Below are 19,494 nucleotides of genomic sequence, written 5' to 3'. Positions count from 1 at the left end.
TTGACTTTCAATAAGTGATTTCACATCCTATTTTGAATAAAAATATTTGAATTTGAATTTGAATTTGAATTTGAATTTGAATTTGAATATTACAAAAGTACCATTTCCTCTAGTGAAGCACCATTTAATTTAAGACTATTTTAATGATATATATACTATATATAGACTATTTTAATGATATAAATATATATATATCGTGAATATAATTTACTCTTTATTTTAAGTGTGTGAGTGTCTATTTATGTACGCACTTAAGCGGATTTCATATTTTCGTCAACGGCAAAATAAAAATAAGAGCGCTTTTGCACTACGTTCGATCCGAATCCGATGAGTATCCATGAAAAATTTTCCGATGTAGTTGTAGTTGACGGACAGAAATCGGATGACGGAAGCCGGATCTTATGCGTAAACTACCATAGAAATAGGTCTACGACTACTTCGGACTATATTTTCACGGGTACGGAGCGAAATCGTTCTAACTCTAAAACTTGTGTGTAAAGAATGATATTATAAACCACACTTGGTGACCCGTACGCTCGTTTGTCCTTCTTTTCTATTTAAAAGGACTAAATTCACGAAGTCAGAAAATGATGTAACTGCGCGTGCGCATCATAATAATTTTACTCTCATATTTATATTATTGATATTAGAAATATTATTTCAATAAATAACTAGTACATATACATTTACAAGTTATATGAAAACATTGCAGAAAAAGAAACATAAAATATCCGAATACGTTGGTATTGGATTGCAGCTATCTACTGAAGATTTTAAATATATATTGGTGCTAAGGTGAATGCTGTATTAATATTACATGAGCGCTGAAAGGAAATGCTAGCCCGTGTAGCCAGTAGGTGGCTCTAGCGACTGGCACGTGCCCGTCCACCTCAGACGACTCTTATTGAATTCGTTACTCGCTACGAGATAGAAATTTTAAACACTTTTAGAGTTGTGCTTTATCGATGTATACCTACTATTACCTACTAGCTCATGCTGTGCAACTTTGTGTTTTCGATATTATTGTATAAAATATTTGTCGCTGGATTGAACTCCAATCAGTTATGCGAAAACTTTCTATATTAATAACTAGCGGACCCGAGAGACGTTGTTCTTTTAAAAAAAACTCTCGCCGATGGAATTTTGAAAAATCCGTTCTTAGTGCTCTACTTGACGAAAGGAATATTCCTACCAAATTTCAAGTCTCTACGCCTTATGGTTCCAGAGATATCGTGATGAGTGACTATATATATATATATAGATTGACCATGGGAAATGGATTTTCTAGATTCAGACCACAAACTATCAGCAATTGGCCTTGATATTTGTTAATGGTCATGGCGAATGCAAGACGGATCGGAAATTAAAGATTTGCGGGCTAACTCGACATGCAAAATGTTCATGAAGTAGTTGCTGCAGATCATGAAGAATTGCTGTTATCATTGCTGCATTGATCTCTTCATGTCGTTGTTCCTCCATCGTGCCCATGAAATATAATTGTTAAAATTTATGGTGTGCATCTTCGAGAGATTGCAATGATCCAATTCGATGGTGAATCTGTCCTTGTATCTACAAAATCAAAAGCAAAGTCCGTATTACTGATTTATAAACACTTATTTTTAGAATTAGCATACATAATACATAGGAATAAGTATAGTAGGTATGTTATTCTTCTACTGTATTGTGTGTAAGAATATAAATAAATTAATACCCTGAATATCGGATTAAATTGTCGTTCTTAGAACTTGTCACCAGTCAACTTGAATAAGATGACGTGCACTGTCAGTTGTATTTTATTACTCATGTAGCGTGAAACTAACAAAAAACTTCATTGAATTCTTTCTGTTCTCGAGATGTCAGGAAAATGTAAATCCATAAAAAATGTATGAGAAAATAAATGTTTTTATTATAATATTTTTTTGTGATTTTTTCGATATTTTATTACTTATTATCCTATCCCGGACTAAGAGTAACCCAAAAAATCAAACAACAGAAAAAATGGTCTAGCCGTTCTTGAGTTATAAATGGTGTAACTAACACGACTTTCTTTTATATATATAGATTGATATCTGTACATAATAATTAATGTTCGAAATACTGGATGTAAAGTAAAAACCATAATTTGTGATTAATTTAGTATAATTTTTATTAATATTAGTAGCCTTAGACTTGTAAGAGCATGGCTAGTTTATTGGTACCCGGTTAATTGCATTTTTTTTAGTATTGGAGAGATAGACAATGAGGTATGTGCAGTAAACTGTTGGTTATTTGTTGTATAACCTACTCTATTTAAACTAACTGACAGTGTGAGTACAAAAGCTCATCATTTTTTAGACAACCTGAATAGCCGAGAGCCGATCCTACCTACTAAGCTAGAGGTCCCGGGTTCGAATCCCGGTAGGTGCAAGCATTTATATGATGAATATGGATGTTTGTTTCCGAGTCATGGATGTTTAAATGTATTTATGTATGTTTATATGAATATATGTATGTTTAAGTAAGTATATTGTATTAAATATATCATTGTCTTGTAACCCATAACACAGGCTATATATGCTTAACTTGAGGCAAGATAATTTGTGTGAAAAGTGTGTCAAGTTATTAGACTTAAAAGATGGTGATGTTTAAGAGATTTAGTTTTTTTAATTACCGAAAAGTTTTTTGTTAAAAGTTCTTTTGCTAGAGTGATTTTCGGAAGGGGAAGAACTTATGGGTTGAAGTCATGGTTGACCTCGTCATGCTTTTGACTTACTTGTATCAATTTTAACAAAAACCATGAGTGTCGAGAATTGTTCTAATAACGGAATAAATATATTAAAAAACCAATTTATTTAATTTTTGTTTATCTATCGATAATAATTATAGCGTTTTATGTAAATTTTAATTAAAAAAATAGTTTTCACTTCTCACGTGCGGTCCTACGACTGACAGTTCTTTATTTTATTGTGAGAATTCAGGGCCGCTATCTAACACCTAGAAGAATACAAATTAAGTTAAATATGAAAATCAAGACAGCGAGTCTTAATTTATTTGTTATTGTTTCTGTGAATTAGATAAGGGTTATTCATTGTAGCTTTCAGTTTACAGCCCTCGTAGTCGTAACAAACCTTGACAAATGTTTATGTTGAAGACCCGTGGTTATATTTACTGGATTATATCCATTATGTTTTTCGAAATTATCTATGAAATGTTCCTTTTGAAGCCATTCAACACTATTTAATAAAGTATCAATTATAATTCCTTCTTATAATTAAGTGATCTCCGCGTTCTTTGGTGATAAGTGATTTTGAATCCTATTTTGAATAAAAATATTTTAATTTTGAAGCTCCGAAGGATTCACAGAGGGCATTACCGGCGTTAAACCATACCCACAATGCTTTTCTGAAGAATTTCTTCTAGTCCCTGTTGATGTTTCTATAATATAAGTATATCTTCAGATTTACTTTATAGATTTATACAGGCAATTTGCTTCAATGTATCTTATCTCTCTTTAAGATTTCCATGTCAATAACTGACGCTACGTCACCTTTACCTCCACCTCACTCTGCAGGCTAATGAAGTGTTTGAATAAGGATTGTACCAATATCGTACTATATACTCGTTAATAATAATGCTTATTATTTTGTTAATATAAATATAATAGGATGAAAAGCTTTCACATAACTCTGTCAACTATCTTATTCAATAATTGGGCATTATTTTACACAGACATAATAGTAATAAAATCTCATTGAACACCAGTTATTCTACGTTTTTGATCGCTTTTGATAACTATGAGGGATCATAGAGGGCTATGCTCATAGTTTCCCTTCGAGATCGAATGAAATGAGGGCATCCATAGAAGAAAAAGTAAAGTCACCGATATAGCCTATAGTATAAATAGTTGCGAAACTGAAGTAGCAGTGGGCAGTGCACATAGTGGGAACTACTTGGGGCAGTAAATTCCTCGAATGGCGACCACGTACCGGAAGACGCAGTGTTGGCAAGCCCCACAAGATGGACTGATAATCAGGTCAGGATCGCCGGAATACGTTGGATGAGGGTAGCGCAGGACCGATTATCGTGGAGATTTTTGTCCGCACTTGGACGTCTTACAACAGATATGATGATCGATACCTTTGTAGGTATCAATCATAAACAAATATATATTTCATATTCGTCCCTTAACTAAAACTTTCTTCGATTGCCAACTATCATTTGCCACTTGAATGAACTCTTCCAAATAATACTGATATAAAACAACTTAGTTGTAATACTATAAATAACAGAAATCATTAAGAACTGATCTCAATCTCGCTCCTGACACGAGTGTAGCACAAATGTTGTCTTTGGTGTAATTAAACCGATATTGGTTCAGAGTATACCCGGCTTGGCGAGCAGAAGCGACCACCGTGAACACTTATTGATACTATTGTTGCTTCAAATATCGTCTCATCCTATATTTACTTATTTGAAGTAAAAGTCTTTATTATGATTGGTGTGTAAATAAATGAAAAATACCCTTTTATAAGTACTTCTCGTATATTAGTTGAATAAATAAAATAGATAGAATAATACACTTTCCTAAAACGTGTAGCTTGCTGCTAATTTTGTTAATAAGACAATTAAGAGACAGCAATTGTCTTTATGTCAAAGTCACTAAATGTGTTAAAACACACATCACAAATGTCAAACGTTATTGCCAATATAAACAACTACACTAAACAAAACAAAACAATCGAGTCCATTATTTATTATAAACCAATTTGGACAGTTAAATGTGAAAACTCAAAGTTATATATTTTAGTTCCAATATAACATAGATGTATAAATGAAAAGTGCCTAATCTGTCATGTCGTGGATCTATAAATGTGAATTAAAAAATAAATTCAACATCTGAATCTGAGTGTGACACTAAGGAAAGACTTATTATTGTTTCACCAAATAAAGGAAAGAACAAAATAGTTGTAATTATTATTTGTTCACGGTCTAGTAGAACGTTCGTAAGAAGTGTTTCTCAAACTAAAAAAATATTTTGTTACTTAGCCTTTTATATTTTATATTGGATTTGACGAAGTATTTTTTTCAATCGAATTTCAAATGGTTTGTTTTATTTAAACACATCTATTTCGTAGCAACAATTATTATACGCTTTATATTAGCTTCACCTGTATGTTTGTATGGATGTTTGTATGTTTGTAACCGACTTCTTTGGGCGCGATTTTGACTCACTTTAAACGGCTAGATTTCGTTCAAACTTTGTAGATTTATCGAGGACCGATGAAATTACACTAATTTGACTAAAAAATGAAAAATAAATAATAGTTAAAAAACTAAAGAGCACGCTTTGTATAAAATTCAACTAAAAAATATAAAATAAATTTAAATTGAAAATAGTGTAAAAAAAATATATTTTATTGTAAAAAAAGCGTGGGGTGCTTAATAATAATACTTAATAATTAATACTAACACCCTTAGTAGAATTTTATATAAAGCGTGCTTTTTAGTTTTTTTAAACTACATATTATTTATTTTTTGTATCTTCATATTCAACAGATTTATCTATAATACAACTCTTAGATTCAATTTCTCTGCTTCGTCATTTTCTAGATTTGTAGAATCATTTATATTCGTATCAATGAAATGTCTTTCAATATTCTGCAAAGTTTCATTTTTTGTTTCCGGAACAAACATCCAAACCCATATAAGACATACACTTAGTGTTATTGCATATAATAAAAAGGTTCCATGTAGTTTTAAGTAAAGAACTAAGTATGGAGCTATTTTGAGAGTAAAACTATACGAAGAACAAATAATAATAACCATCAAAGAACCTCCTATTCCTCGATGTCGCATTGGCATTATCTCGGAGGCCATTACGTACGGTGTAGTGTATATTCCTAAGCTAGATGCAATCATAAATCCTACTAAAAAATAAAGACATAATAAAGATTCCCTTGACAATGATCCATCAAATTGTAAAAACGAAGCAATAGCGGAAGCCAATAAGAAAAAAGCACTTCCAATTCCGCTTGTTAAAAGAACAGTCTTGTTTTTAAAATGCTTAAAAAATATAAAGGCAACAGTATTTCCTAATAAGGTAACAAGATCCATTACAATCATTGCAACAAAAGCGGAACTTTCATCTTTGGTTACGTTTTCTATCATGTTCATTGCATATACGAGGAATACTAAGTTACCGCTCCAATAATAAACGGAGAGAAGGAGGAACATGTGAGTAGCTGGCACATAAAAGTCTTTACTTGATATTTTTTCCCAGGCATCTCTTGCAAAATGATTTCTTTTTCCATAAATATTTGTTTTTTTCTTAAGTATATAACTTTTCTGGGCATCTAACAATGCATTCATTTCGGCAACAGACTCTTCATCTGTCCCTCGAAGCCAAATAAAAGATTTTTTGGATTCTTCAAATCTGCCTTTATGTGCTAACCATGCTGGTGATTCAGGCCAAAAACAGCTCATAAAAAATGCAAAAACAACAGGCAATAACATAACAATGCATATAGTCTTCCAATAAATGTAAGCGCCCATAATATGTACTGATGTCACACCTATTGTTTGTGAAGTCGTATAAAAGAGCATTAATATATTCCGATATCGTGGATGCCCCATCTCACTGATGGCCATATAGCTTACTACTAATAGACTCTTAGCACCGAGACCTTGAAAGGATTCGCCAATAATAACAGTTGTTGCGTTCTTCGCGAAGTAAATTATCGTCCATCCGAGCATCACGAGTAAACAACAAATGTGGTAGCCAAACTTTCTACCTCGATGTTGCATAATGTAAGGTATAAATAAACTTGGAATACCCGCAAGGCCATGTATGGAAGCTGGAACAAAAAATATATTAATAATAAATACAATAATACGAAATAAACAAAACAAAACTAAATAAGTTAATGAATTATTTTGGTAGTGAGAGGTAGTTCAAATCTAAATCCAAAATGTTATTAAATAGAGAAATAAGGGCTTATTTTTCTTTTAGAGCTGGTAATTTTATTGGCAGATGTCAATAGAATTATAATGATTATTAATAGGTTTTGTTTCAGGTCTGAACTTTATTTACACCTGAATATAGAATATATGACATAGATATATTTTCAAAGCCGTAACATTACAATTTCATCACTAGTGAAATTATAAAATTTAAATGGTGAATGGACTTCATTTCTCACAATTTTACGGCCTGGTTTTAGTGACATTATAATGTCACAGGTATTCTATAGTGATATTGAAAGGCAATATTATTATATTCCGACAATTTTACTGATGGTTAGTGTATGAGGCCGTCTCTGATTGGTCAGTTTCTTGTATTTATTGTATAGTCATTATTTTTTCTATTATTATTTCCAGCAGAAAAATGACCCCTTGAAAGCTGCAGACCCGTATTTAAAAAATATAACTTATTAACAATTGTTGAATTATACATATTTGAGTGCTGTATGTTTGTTCGAAAACAATTTAGCGAATTCAGTAAACATGAAAACACCATTTTCCCATCCAGGGACCCCACCAAACTACAAGTACCTTGCTGCAGAACTACATTATTTCAGAGAAACTGTTCGTGTATGTGCATAAAAATCTATAATCACATCCCAAAAATAATAAGAGAGGTATCCTCCATAGGAATTTCTCATCTAAATTGAAAATATACCTTAGTAAAACCTGCTTATATTCATTAGACGAATATTTTCAACTAAAAACTTGACTATATACTATTTAATACTGCTACTAATCTTTTGTTCAATTTACATTATTGTAACTAATGATTTAGAAATGTATTTTATAAAATTTGCACATCATAAATGTGGCAAACATGTACTTAATAATATTTATGTAACTTCAATCTAACATGTTTATGCAAATAAAAACTTTGACTTAGACTTTAGTTATGCATTAGTGTAATCAACTAATTCAACTCAAACTAATTTAATCTTCTGTAATTAATAACAATAAATAATTAATAATAAGTAACAATTAAGATAAATGTGCAGATTCTGGTGTCAATGTTAGGCGATGGCTCGATAGCCATTTTCTCAATCATTGGATAGTTCTAGGCTGGCTATAGACTCTTTTTTTGGCTCGCTTTTTTAAATTTGGACGTCGATAGCGTAATTGTTGTTTTAATATTGATAAATAACCAGTATTTAATTTTTCTATACATCAGAAGAAGAAAAAGTATTTGAATGTATACTTTTTTAAATAAATCTTTGAAGTGGCAATTCTAACTTTTTTTTAAAAAAGCTAAAAAACTTAAAACTCAAGGATTTTATCACTTTAGCAAAATGCATATGAGCGATAAAATAATCGCTCCCATCACCTCGTAACGGTAATACGTCGAATTACCAATAACCCTGTATATTATTATATATTATAACTTTTTGTTTATTTTATTTTTCATACACACATTAGACGTTAAAATATATTCTAATAATAATTAATGTCAATCAATCAATATAAGGCCATAACCCGTTTTATATGAAATAGGAATAGAAAGTAATAAAATCTAGATTATGGGTACCACAACGGCGCCTATTTCTTCCGAAGCAGTAAGTGTAAGCATTACTGTGTTCTGAAATTACTGGGCAAATGAGACTTGACAACTTATGTGATTTTTTAGGTTTTTCAATAATCCTGAGCGGCACTGCATTGTACTGAGCAGGGCGTATCAATTACTATCAGCTGAACGTCGTGCTCCTCTCAACCCTTATTTTAATTTTAAAAGAAAGTTATTGAGATGACATACCGATCCAAGATGATGTGTCGACATCAATATGAATGGAGCTGTCATTTTGTTTGAATTGTTGTAATAACACGCTCGGGTAGCCAATGAGACCTCCTGACGAGAGCGCGGATAGTAAAGGTGATGCCGCCACGAACAGCTGGAATTAAAAAAAATACAATCAATATATCAGATGCACAAGCTAAACCAGACAACATTATATTTTCTACTGAAAAAATTTATGATTTAGAGGAATTTAGAGAAATTTGAGGATTTAGAGAAATTCCTGTTTATGTTTTACGTAATTATCTTCTGCGTTTATTTTTTTTTGTAATTAAAAAGTCTTTTTTTTTTTTTTTTTCAATTAATTGTATCATCATCAACACCACAAACTGCCACCGGAGCTTTTCAATGATGGGTCACATTCGCAATCTATCCTTAGGCTAGTAAACTGTTTGAAACTTAATTTACGAATGAGAGTAAAAGTATGAAGATGTCCATTAGCAATTGTCTTATAGTTTCTATTATAAGGAAGACAGTATTTTTTTTTATGGAATAACACCAGAGGAATCGTGTCGTCCCGAAAACACCGCACAAGGAAGCTCATTCCACAGCTTTGTAGTACGAGGAAGTATTTTCATGCATTTTCATTACAGTTTTTACCTTTATAATATAAACAATGAAACATTGAAACAATGATTAGTTTAGGTTTACTTCTTTACAGTCTTCATACTACAGCCGTGATACCATCACGGGAATGATGAATTCTTTGCCCCTGAGCTTCACGATTAAGGCTGTCATTTTGTACGTACCAGGGGCATATAAAGCATCTGTGTTATTTTTTCTGTAAGCGTTGTATAATTAATTGTATATTAGGTACATTCTCAAAGTACTATAAGTCTAAACTTGGCTTACGGTAAGAGCACACTATATACACTCGATAAACATATCAGTGTTTATTGGACACTTTATTGATCACTAATAAATAGTAGTGTTTTCCAAGCAACCAGTAAACATTTAAATTACATAGCGACACTGTAATTACACATCTCGTCTCTTTTTGATATGAGTTTTGGGTCTTATATCACGTCACTGGCTGTATTCTCGTAGGGCATTATAGGGTAGGGTACCATGGGAGCTGTAGACACCGTTGTGGTGGATGACGTTAAAGTTGGAGCTAAATGCCTAAATTTAGCAAAAGTCTACAAATAAGAAGTGCAGTCAGGTGGTGTTTTTACCGCGTCTATCCTAGGTGAGACGAGGTACTGTGCTCCAAGCAAGCCCTGTTAGAAAAGCGGCATGAGCAAGAATGCTTGGAAAGCTAGAGGAGCCGGTACCTTCCTGGGGTAAGATTCCCTAAAGACCTGCTGTCATATTGTGTTTGAGGGATAGGGGGATGGGTGTCGATTTTCGACACTCATCCATGCGAAAGACAGCGATGGTACGCCGCTACTTCACGCCGGTTTTCTTTTTCGTGCTTGGTGTTAATACGGTCGTGTCTGGTCGAAATCGAAGACCTCTTAGTCACATCTTACGATACCCCTGGGCCCAGTATATATATATGTGTGTCTGTGTGCGTGCGTCGTTTCGTACTGGTTTAGCTGATACATATACAGTGCCTTGGGCCTGGGACTCCCCTATTATTTTTACATCCTGGGGAAGAATATGGCTTAACCAATTAAGTGAATGACAGCTTTATAAATACATAACTAGGTATTGTCAGAAATATGTTCTAACTTTTGACTCTTTTAATTTCTTCCTTTTTGTTAGTGTGATTTTATTATTTAGTTAATTTGTAAGCTCTTCGGCATAGTAACGCTTTTTTGTCAAGCTTTCTCATATACATACATGTTCCATAATTTAACCCCCATATGAATTTTTCAAAAGTGAACCATATTAATTGAGTTATATTGTTTTTTAATATATATACGTCAAAAATACAAAAACAGAAATTCATAAAAACAATATGAATTTAAATCTAATTTCTTCTTCTGTTTTATAAAAACTACTAAACACTGGGTCTTTATCAATATTAAAACAACGAACAAGAGAACGAGACGAAGAGCGATTATTTTAATAAAAAATGTGAAAATTTTGTGATTTTATTAAAAATTAAATTTTATTAATTATTTTAATAAAAAATTTCTTGACTTGACTTAACACTTCCCCTATTGCGTACGCAGTAGCATATTTCCTGAGTTGATTCAATTTATTCCGCATTGCATTTGCTGCGTTTATAATTCTTGTTTTGAGCTATTTCCTTTCGAACCGCAGAGGTAGATAAAATTGTAACATTTCCATGTGTTTAAAATTAATTCAATTTGGAATAAAATATAATACATTATGGAAAACTCGCAAAATACGGAAAATTCAGAACCTGACGTCGAATATCAAACAGGCTACCATAAATAGAACACAAAAAAGATAAAAGGCACATTACGGTACGAAAATATCGTCGATCTAACTCTGAAGTTCATTAAATATGTATAAATTTGCCATTCCATACCTAGAGTTATATGTCCAATAGTGTTATTAATATTTAAGTACACGTTCCACCTCTGGAATAATCCTGTTATAGTCCTAGGCGACTTGATTGCCGTGCTTCACTAAAGACTAAATTATTTAATCTAGACAATGACATTCTATACATATGGACAAATCATTCGCAGTCTGATAACGGAACGGCAAAAGTGTGCTTAAAGACCATGTAAGCACACTTTTCTCCTTAGTCGTGTGTCAACTGTGTGTCAATCAACAAACCTAAGTGTGCTATAAAAAGTGCTTAAATAATACCTTAACGACTCTAAAAACAGATGGTGTAATTTATCATCGGTAAGGTTATTTTATTTAAATAAGATTGATACGCAAAAAGCAAAAAAAAATAATAAAACGAATATTTTCTCATTAAATATGGTATTAATTATTGACAAGTCCCCAGACAAGATCCGCTTGTCAGAATGGGACAGATGAAAGGACACAGTCAAAAATGAAAACAATAGACTCGCTCTTTTTAACCGACTTCAAAAAAGGAGGAGGTTCTCAATTCGTCGCTATGTTTGTTACCTCAGAACTTTCGACTGGTTGAACAGATTTTGATAATTCTTTTTTTATTTCAAAGCTGGTGCTTCCATGTTCCATGTTACTAGAATTAGATTTATTAATTAGATTGTATTAAAATATGCAATTATTTTGTACTTTTTAGTGCATATTATATCTATTGTTTTGGAATAGTGTTTTTGAAGTCGGTTGTTTTTTTATAAATTTTTTTAAAGGCCTAGTGATGGCTAATGATTAGTAATATTGTATTTTGTGTAATGTGAATGGCTTACAATAACGTGAACAATTACATACTAGTGCTATTTACACGTTATCACGGAAGTATCGTTACCTAGTGATAATTGATACTTATTTACATCGCAAATAGGTGAAAGCTAATATTTTAAAGCTTTCCCGTACACGAAATAATGAAAGAGAATTGGCGCCAGTTCGTAGCAAGAGAGAGATGTGAAAAAATTTACAAACCAAATAAGCGTATTTATATTTTACCACTAAACACACATACACTACATATACCAAAAAGATACCCTGATAAAGATATCTAAGTCCAAAAGATAAATTTAATTCAATTCAAGGAACTTAACATTTAAATAACTAGTTTAAGTAATTATTTTATGTAAATAAAAAAATATTATATTTGAGTATACGTTTCTTTCATTAAAGGTTACCTTAACTTATTAAATCCAAATCCCTTTAGAACTTAAAGAAGTAACAATTAATATAAACACAAGCCAATAATTAAACATACAAACTTTCCCCTTTATAATATGAGTGTAATTTTTGATTAAAAACGAAAAAAACCTCCGACTAAACAGATCTTAATCGGAAAATAGGGACAGACTGACGAACGTAAAATTTATAGCAACCCTCTTTTTCGTCTGGGTTTAAAAAAATACCTAACTGCTACTCCACTGATGTCACTGTCCAGATCGGGTTCTTAATTCAAAATACGCAACTGAAACTGAAATAGTATTTACATTGCTGCCCATTGACCAATAATATTTTAAACAACTGGAGTAAACCCAGAAATGTATAAACATGGCAGTCGAAGGTGCCAGTCATTAAGCTAATGATTGGTGAGCGACTCAATGTTAAAATTTCCATGAATGTGATAGAGGTAATTTACTAATCACCTCTCTCACAATCGTTACTACGATTAAAACGATAGTTTTGTGCTGTATTTATTATTTATTTTTAAAAGACGATTTATATAAAGTACTAATGAATACCCGCTTCGCTGGGTCATTTTTAATTGTATACTTATTTGTTAATGTTAATAATCTATCACTACTTACTTCACAATTTTTTCACATAAAAGACACATTTTCTTTTTTCTTATTAATTTATTGATCTTACTTATTTTTACATTAAAATATTACGACTAAGTAGACATTAATATCTTTTATCATCTAACATTAACTGATATCCTAAACATTTTTATTGAAATACATTCTTATATACTACATTTACAGTTTTGCATTCTGGTGCATAAACAAATAAATTTTCTTTCTGTCCTACGCGTGAAAAAGCTACATAGAGTTGACCATGTGAAAAACAGGATTCTTTTAAATTAACTCCACAAAATCGGAACGTCTGACCTTGCGCCTTATTGATAGTCATACTATAAGCTAATCGTACAGGAAATTGTAACCGTTTAAAATAGAATGGTAAATCATTCGAAATTATTGGAATTCTTGGTATAAAAACCAAGTTTCCTTTTTCTTTGCCAGTGAGAACTTCTGCCTCAATGATGTTGTTCAAAATTTGTTTTACGCATAATCTTGTACCATTGCACAATTTTGGCGTATTAAGATTTCGCATTAATATGACTGGTGATCCAATTCTTAGCTTTAATTCATGAGAAGGCATACCAGGTGGGTTTAATGAATTTAAAAATTCCGTTGGAAAGTTTAAACTTTCATCTTGATTCATCATTGTATCTATTGATTTATAGATTTTTTCCTCTCCCGGTATCATTTCCTGTATTTTTTCATTTATTCGTTTTACTGCATCATTTTTTGTAACCAAAATTGTTCGCTCAGACAACCATGTTTTATTTAAATAATTTTGTTGTATGGATGGATAAATTTTGTCTATAAGGTGTTCTTCGGTGTCTACCACATGACATATCCCTTCAGTTGATTTTGGAATAACTGGTAACGTTTGTCTAAAATCCCCTGATAGTAGCAATAAAGCATCTCCCATTAGTTTTGTATTTTTCCGAAGATCCTGTAATGTTCTATCCAGCACTTCCAGTGATTTTCGATGAGCCATCGTGCACTCATCCCATATTATAAGTTTGCATCTTATTAAAATTTGGCCACGTACAGAAAATTTTGTGATATTACAGACTGGGAATTCTTGTTCAGCTACATTTAATGGCAAATTATGTGCAGAATGTGCCGTTTTTCCACCTTCCATTAATGTCGCGGCAATTCCAGAGGATGCCAATGCTAGTGCTATTTCATTTTTCACCCGAATTGTAGCTAGGACCAAATTAATGAGGAAAGTTTTTCCAGTACCTCCGGGTGCATCTAAAAAGATTATTCCTCCTGCATTCGTCTCAATACGATTTATTATTGTGTTATATACTATTCGTTGTGTTCGTGTTAATTTTGGTTCATTTTCTTCAATGTAACGTTGCAATTCATCTTTATTATAATTAAGTTCTTTTGATAATTCAGAATTAGTCACGCTTAATTCGTTTCTTTTAGGAGATTGCACTCCGAGAGTAACTAAAGTTTGATTACATATTGCGAAACATCGATCTTCTAAAATTATCAAAGCTTCATTATAAATATTATCGTTGAATGTAATATTCATATCTTGATTTTCTCTACGTAGTCTTGCTAGAATATCATCACTCATACTATCACGATATTTCAGACATAGTCTATTCGGATTTGAAGGATTACACGATGTTAGAATTATAGCAAAGAGTTCTCGCAGTTGATTCGCTGTTGCTGTTTCTGCTGCCTCTTTCATTGCCTGCTCCCATTGATTATCATTTTCTAATAAACCACGACGCTGGCATGCTTCACGATACGTTTCGCAAATGTAACCATCTACTGTTCGAAGATCTTCAAAAGAAGTTGGTCCACGTACTTCATGAAGTAGTAGACGTAAATAGAAACATTCAGCATTCTTTGGATGTACCGTATATACTCGACCAATAGCTTTATCTTTAAAGACACCTTTAAATCCTTCAACCGAAACTCCTTTCTTTCGTCGATTAAATACTTTTCGCGATGAGAAGAATGTGTAATAACTGGGAACATCTCCATAAAGAGGAGTTCTAGCAAACAGATCACTTCGACACAATTCGAAAAATGCAGTTAACGTAGTATTAACAGGTTGGTTTGCAACTTTTTGTGCTGTTTGATTAGTAAAATATACCCGTTGCCCATTCTCAAGGTGAACTGCTAAGTGAAAAACAGCTGGATCACTGTCATGAATCGGAAACCCCAATATACGCCAAGCTGCCTCATTACTATTTATATATCGTCCCATTTGATAACTTAAAATTTCATCATATCTATTTTCATTTGTAATTTCAAAGACAGCCATATCACTTCCTTTGTTAATATAGTTACACACATATTTAATTAACTGAACTGAACTGCAATATTCTACATTTATATGTGCATTAAACATTTTCGATAATAACGGATTATAAGGGACAACCCATCGATTATCAATTTCGATTTCTTCACCCCGTACTCTAATTTTTGCTGTAAATCCTCCTTCACTCGGTGGTCGACGTCGGTATTGCGGATATCCATCATCTCCCGTTTGCGTCTCACTCAAAAATGATCTTGGATATCGTTTTGAGCGAGTGATTGCATATTAAGTGCCCCGCAAGGTCCATGTATCATTTGTTCCGGATTTGGGAATTCTGCTTTAATAACGTCATCGATTTGATTTGAGTGAATTTTTTCTTTCAGCCAAATTAAATTGTGTGAGTGTGGCAACCCTCTCTTTTGCCACTCAATGGAGAACATCCAGCTATTAACATTTCCGAAAATACAACTCTTCACAATTGCATAAATGAATTTTACTTGTTTCTGTTTAAACACGCGCGCAATTAAATCATGTCTGTCATGTGACTTTTGTCCAAATTGTAACTCATCTTTGATTTCCTTCCATGACGAATTGCACGTAAACGCTATGAATAAGTCAGGACGACCATATTTTCTCACATACGCCATTGCGTCTTGTGCATATTGAAGCATATGCCTAGGGCTACCAATGAATGTAGAAGGCAAAATTACTAATCGTCCCAAATTTTCAACATCCCCATCATTGGCAACCGCATCTCGTAAGTGAATATATTCATCCGTTCGTAATTTATTTTGATTTAGACGAATAAATAACAATTTTTCTGCTTCTATTTTTGCTTGCATATCAACAATAAACTGTAAAAACAATTTCCGACAATTGAGTATATGATTGTATTTATTCACTCTCTCCATTATCCGATATGCGTAAAATTCCTTGGAAGAAACTTTTTTGTTTGTAGGGCTATTTGTTTGTAGATCAACATGCTGAATATTAAAATGGTAACCGTCTTCACCATGACAAAATATTAGTGGATACTGTAAGGCGTCATACATGTGATGAGTTTCAGCGATGCGTTCCAACTTATTACTTCTTCGTTGTACCACAATATCCCTATAACTACTTTCATAGTCCACCATAACTACGGCTATTTCATTTACTTGAGGTGCATTAAATCGTCTTTCGTGTTCGCCAATTGGCTTTTTATCTGCCCGAATTATTATTTTATAATTATCCGAAACCATTTTTTCCATCGCAGTCTTAAATATCTTTATCAACTCATTATTTTCATGTAGAAAGCGCTGTAAATGAAGAATTATATCTCTATTATTTTAATATTTATTTTTTCGTTATACAATTCTTATAAAAAATCGACTGAAGCACTGGTTTGACATTTCGGCTTATATAGTCGCAAAAATTATCCCCACTACCGACCAAATTTTCCGGATTGTTCTAATAATTTCGACTTTTAAGTATCTCAAGAAATTTTAAAAGTTTCTAGAACGATCCAGCATATTTCTAATCTATCAAAAAGTTGAGATACATTTTGGAGCTTTCTAGATCATTGGAGGAATTTCCAGAACATTTTATATTTATCAGAAAATTAGCATACAATCTAGATCAATCTAGTAATATATAGAACATTCTTAATCGTTCAAAACCGTGGCATATAAATCATTTCTAAAACATTCTGGAATATTCTAGATCATTCTAGAAATTTCTAGGTGATTCTAGAATTTTTTCGAACATTTCAAATATATTTGATCAATCAGAGCCTTGGAATACATTCCAAAGATATCCAAATTATTCTTGGATGTTCTAGATTATTCGATAAATTTCTAGATCATTCTAGAATTTTCTAAATCATTTTTATTCAATCAGAATCTAAACGTAGATTTTAGAACTCTTTATATAATTCTAGAATTTTCCAGATCATTCTAGACATTTCTGGATCATTCTAGAATTATCTAGAACTTTCTCATTCGATTAGAATCTAAATGTAGATTTTAGAACTTCCCAGATCATTTTAGAATTTTCTAGAACATTCTTATTTAATCAGAATCTAAACGTAGATTTTAGAACTCCCTACATCATTCCAGAATTTCCCAGATCATTCTAAACATTTCTGGATCATTCTAGAATTTTCTAGAACATTCTCATTCGATCAGAATCTAAACGTCGATTTTAGAACTTCCCATATCATTTTAGAACTTCCCAGATCATTTTGGCATTTTCTAGATCATTCTAGAATTTTCTAGATCATTCTAGAATTTTCTAGAACATTTTCGATCGATCAGAACATTGGTATACATATTAAAGCTTTCTAGAACATTCCAGAAATTTCCTGAACAATCCAGACCATTTTAGATCAATAATAGTCACATTTTCAAAGTTAACATCTTTCAACCCCCGTATCTTTTACACCCTTATAATTATCGACTTGCAACCACCATAGTGCACAATGGGAACCTTGTACCTATTGCCACATACAAAACCCTTTTGGTCTGCGATGCGTAGTTTTGGCTGCAAGGTGAAATATAGGGACACACACCTCCAATTTTATATATATAATAGATAGATAGATATAATAAAACATCGGTGCAGATTATATCATTTTCAAAATATTTGATAAAATCATTCAAACTCTTCTTATTAAACTTAAAGTATGTATACATTAAACAGTACTGGCAACACATACTGCGGTAAATAAATACTTTACTCTTGTAGTATAATTGTAGATATACATTCTGCAATTGCTTTGTAAAAACATCAGCTCTAATCCCTGAGCTGGACGATCATATGAATCGAAGTATTGTCCAATACCAAGTAGCATCACGAACAAGTGAGCCAGAACCGGGGTGGCAGAACCGGGGAATCCCCACTACGCTGAGCTAGAACCAGCGAATCCCTACTACTTATAGCTGCCAGCGCTTGGGTTTCCAGTAGCCCTGTTGAGGCGCGAAGACAGTAATTTGTACATTCTCCGCGCCTCTGGGCCCCACGGGCACAAAGATGTAAGACTCACCGAGACTGACAGTGACGCTTGCCGTCTTCGGCAGTCGAAGCAGCAGCCCCAGCACCAACTGACGTAACTTGGACATGAGAAGGAACTAGAGTGTCGACGCCCAAGCCACCAGGGTAATACCATTAGGACGCTTGCCATCGCGTCATTATATTGGTCTCATGAGCAATTTTTCTAGGATGTTATGTGTACAAACATATATAATTTTTCAAATGGTAATACTTTTGGCGCGATTATGTACTATATAATCTTCTTAGAGTATAACTATAGTGATTAATTAATATATTTGAGAAATTACGCAAGACACTTTAAACAATTTCTTATGTTTTAAAGTAATAACCCTCACTTCTGGGATTAATTACACAAATAAAACTGAAAGCAAAATTTTATGAACGATGCGAGACTCGAACCCGTGACCTCACGCGCTCCGTGCGAGAGCTTTTCCCAACTGAGCCAACCGTTTGAGTGACGTATCGTCATAAAATCTTGTATGCTTTGTTAACTCTCAGGTTGTGGCTTCATCTACAGGATCTACTTAACAGTTGATAACCTGCTCAACCCCAATATTTGCATATTAAAAAAATTTATTGAGTTATCGCTCTTGCAAAACAATTTGTTATGTTTTAAAGTGAAAACCCTCACTTCTTTGATTAATTACACAAATAAAACTGTTAACAAATGACGATACGTAACTCAAACGGTTGGCTCAGTTGAAAGAGTGCTCGCACGGAACAGAGAGGTCGCGGGTTCATGTCCCACATCGTTCATAAAATTTTGTTTTCAGTTTTATTTGTGCAAGACACATTTCTTAACAATGTATGGTAAATATTATATACACCATAAAAATTAATTATAAAGCTATAAATTCATATGGAACGGATAAGTAAACTATTATCTTCTATTACCTGATTACAAAATGGCGACATGATTCCGGTAAAGCAAAAAACTATCGTCAGTATGCTCTTTGTTCCAAATGTTACGATTTTTAATAAAATAAAAATAGAAAATATACCAATAATACACGGAAAATTATTATGTATTATATTTCATCACACACAACAAAGTTAATATTGAAAATAACTGGCACTGAACAATATCTGTCAACAACTAATTACAAAGAAGAAAAATATAT

At 32.6% G+C, this 19,494-nt stretch overlaps 1 protein-coding gene across 2 annotated transcripts; it reads right to left on the bottom strand.

The window, feature by feature from the left end:
• Positions 1–4,717: 4,717 nt before the first annotated feature.
• LOC126977007 (facilitated trehalose transporter Tret1-like) lies at positions 4,718–19,480 on the bottom strand. 2 transcript variants are annotated; one of them, XM_050825648.1, is made up of 3 exons: positions 19,268–19,480; positions 8,750–8,885; positions 4,718–6,833 (listed from the first exon to the last, which is right to left on the bottom strand). In XM_050825648.1, exons 1-3 carry the CDS (start codon positions 19,286–19,288, stop codon positions 5,542–5,544), a joined length of 1,449 nt encoding a protein of 482 aa, XP_050681605.1. In that variant the 5' UTR covers positions 19,289–19,480; the 3' UTR covers positions 4,718–5,541. The 2 variants fall into 2 exon arrangements, with proteins under 2 accessions (XP_050681605.1, XP_050681604.1); XM_050825647.1 differs by lacking the exon at positions 19,268–19,480 and adding an exon at positions 18,366–18,577.
• Between the last annotated feature and the right edge of the window lie 14 nt (positions 19,481–19,494).

The sequence above is a fragment of the Leptidea sinapis genome, chromosome 43 (assembly GCF_905404315.1).
Source record: "Leptidea sinapis chromosome 43, ilLepSina1.1, whole genome shotgun sequence".
In the NCBI taxonomy this organism is placed as follows: domain Eukaryota; kingdom Metazoa; phylum Arthropoda; class Insecta; order Lepidoptera; family Pieridae; genus Leptidea; species Leptidea sinapis.
Note: the sequence above shows the minus strand (reverse complement) of the source record. Positions and strands in the feature narration are given on the sequence as shown.

Excerpts from the sequence above, each read along its gene's own strand:
- LOC126977007 (XM_050825647.1), bottom strand. The coding sequence starts at position 18,503 with ATGGCAAGCGTCCTAATGGTATTACCCTGGTGGCTTGGGCGTCGACAC. Across the intron at positions 8,886-18,365 it reads AAGCGTCACTGTCAGTCTCG|CTGTTCGTGGCGGCATCACC; the intron begins GTGAGTCTTACA and ends TTTTAATTCCAG. Across the intron at positions 6,834-8,749 it reads CGACACATCATCTTGGATCG|CTTCCATACATGGCCTTGCG; the intron begins GTATGTCATCTC and ends TTTTTGTTCCAG.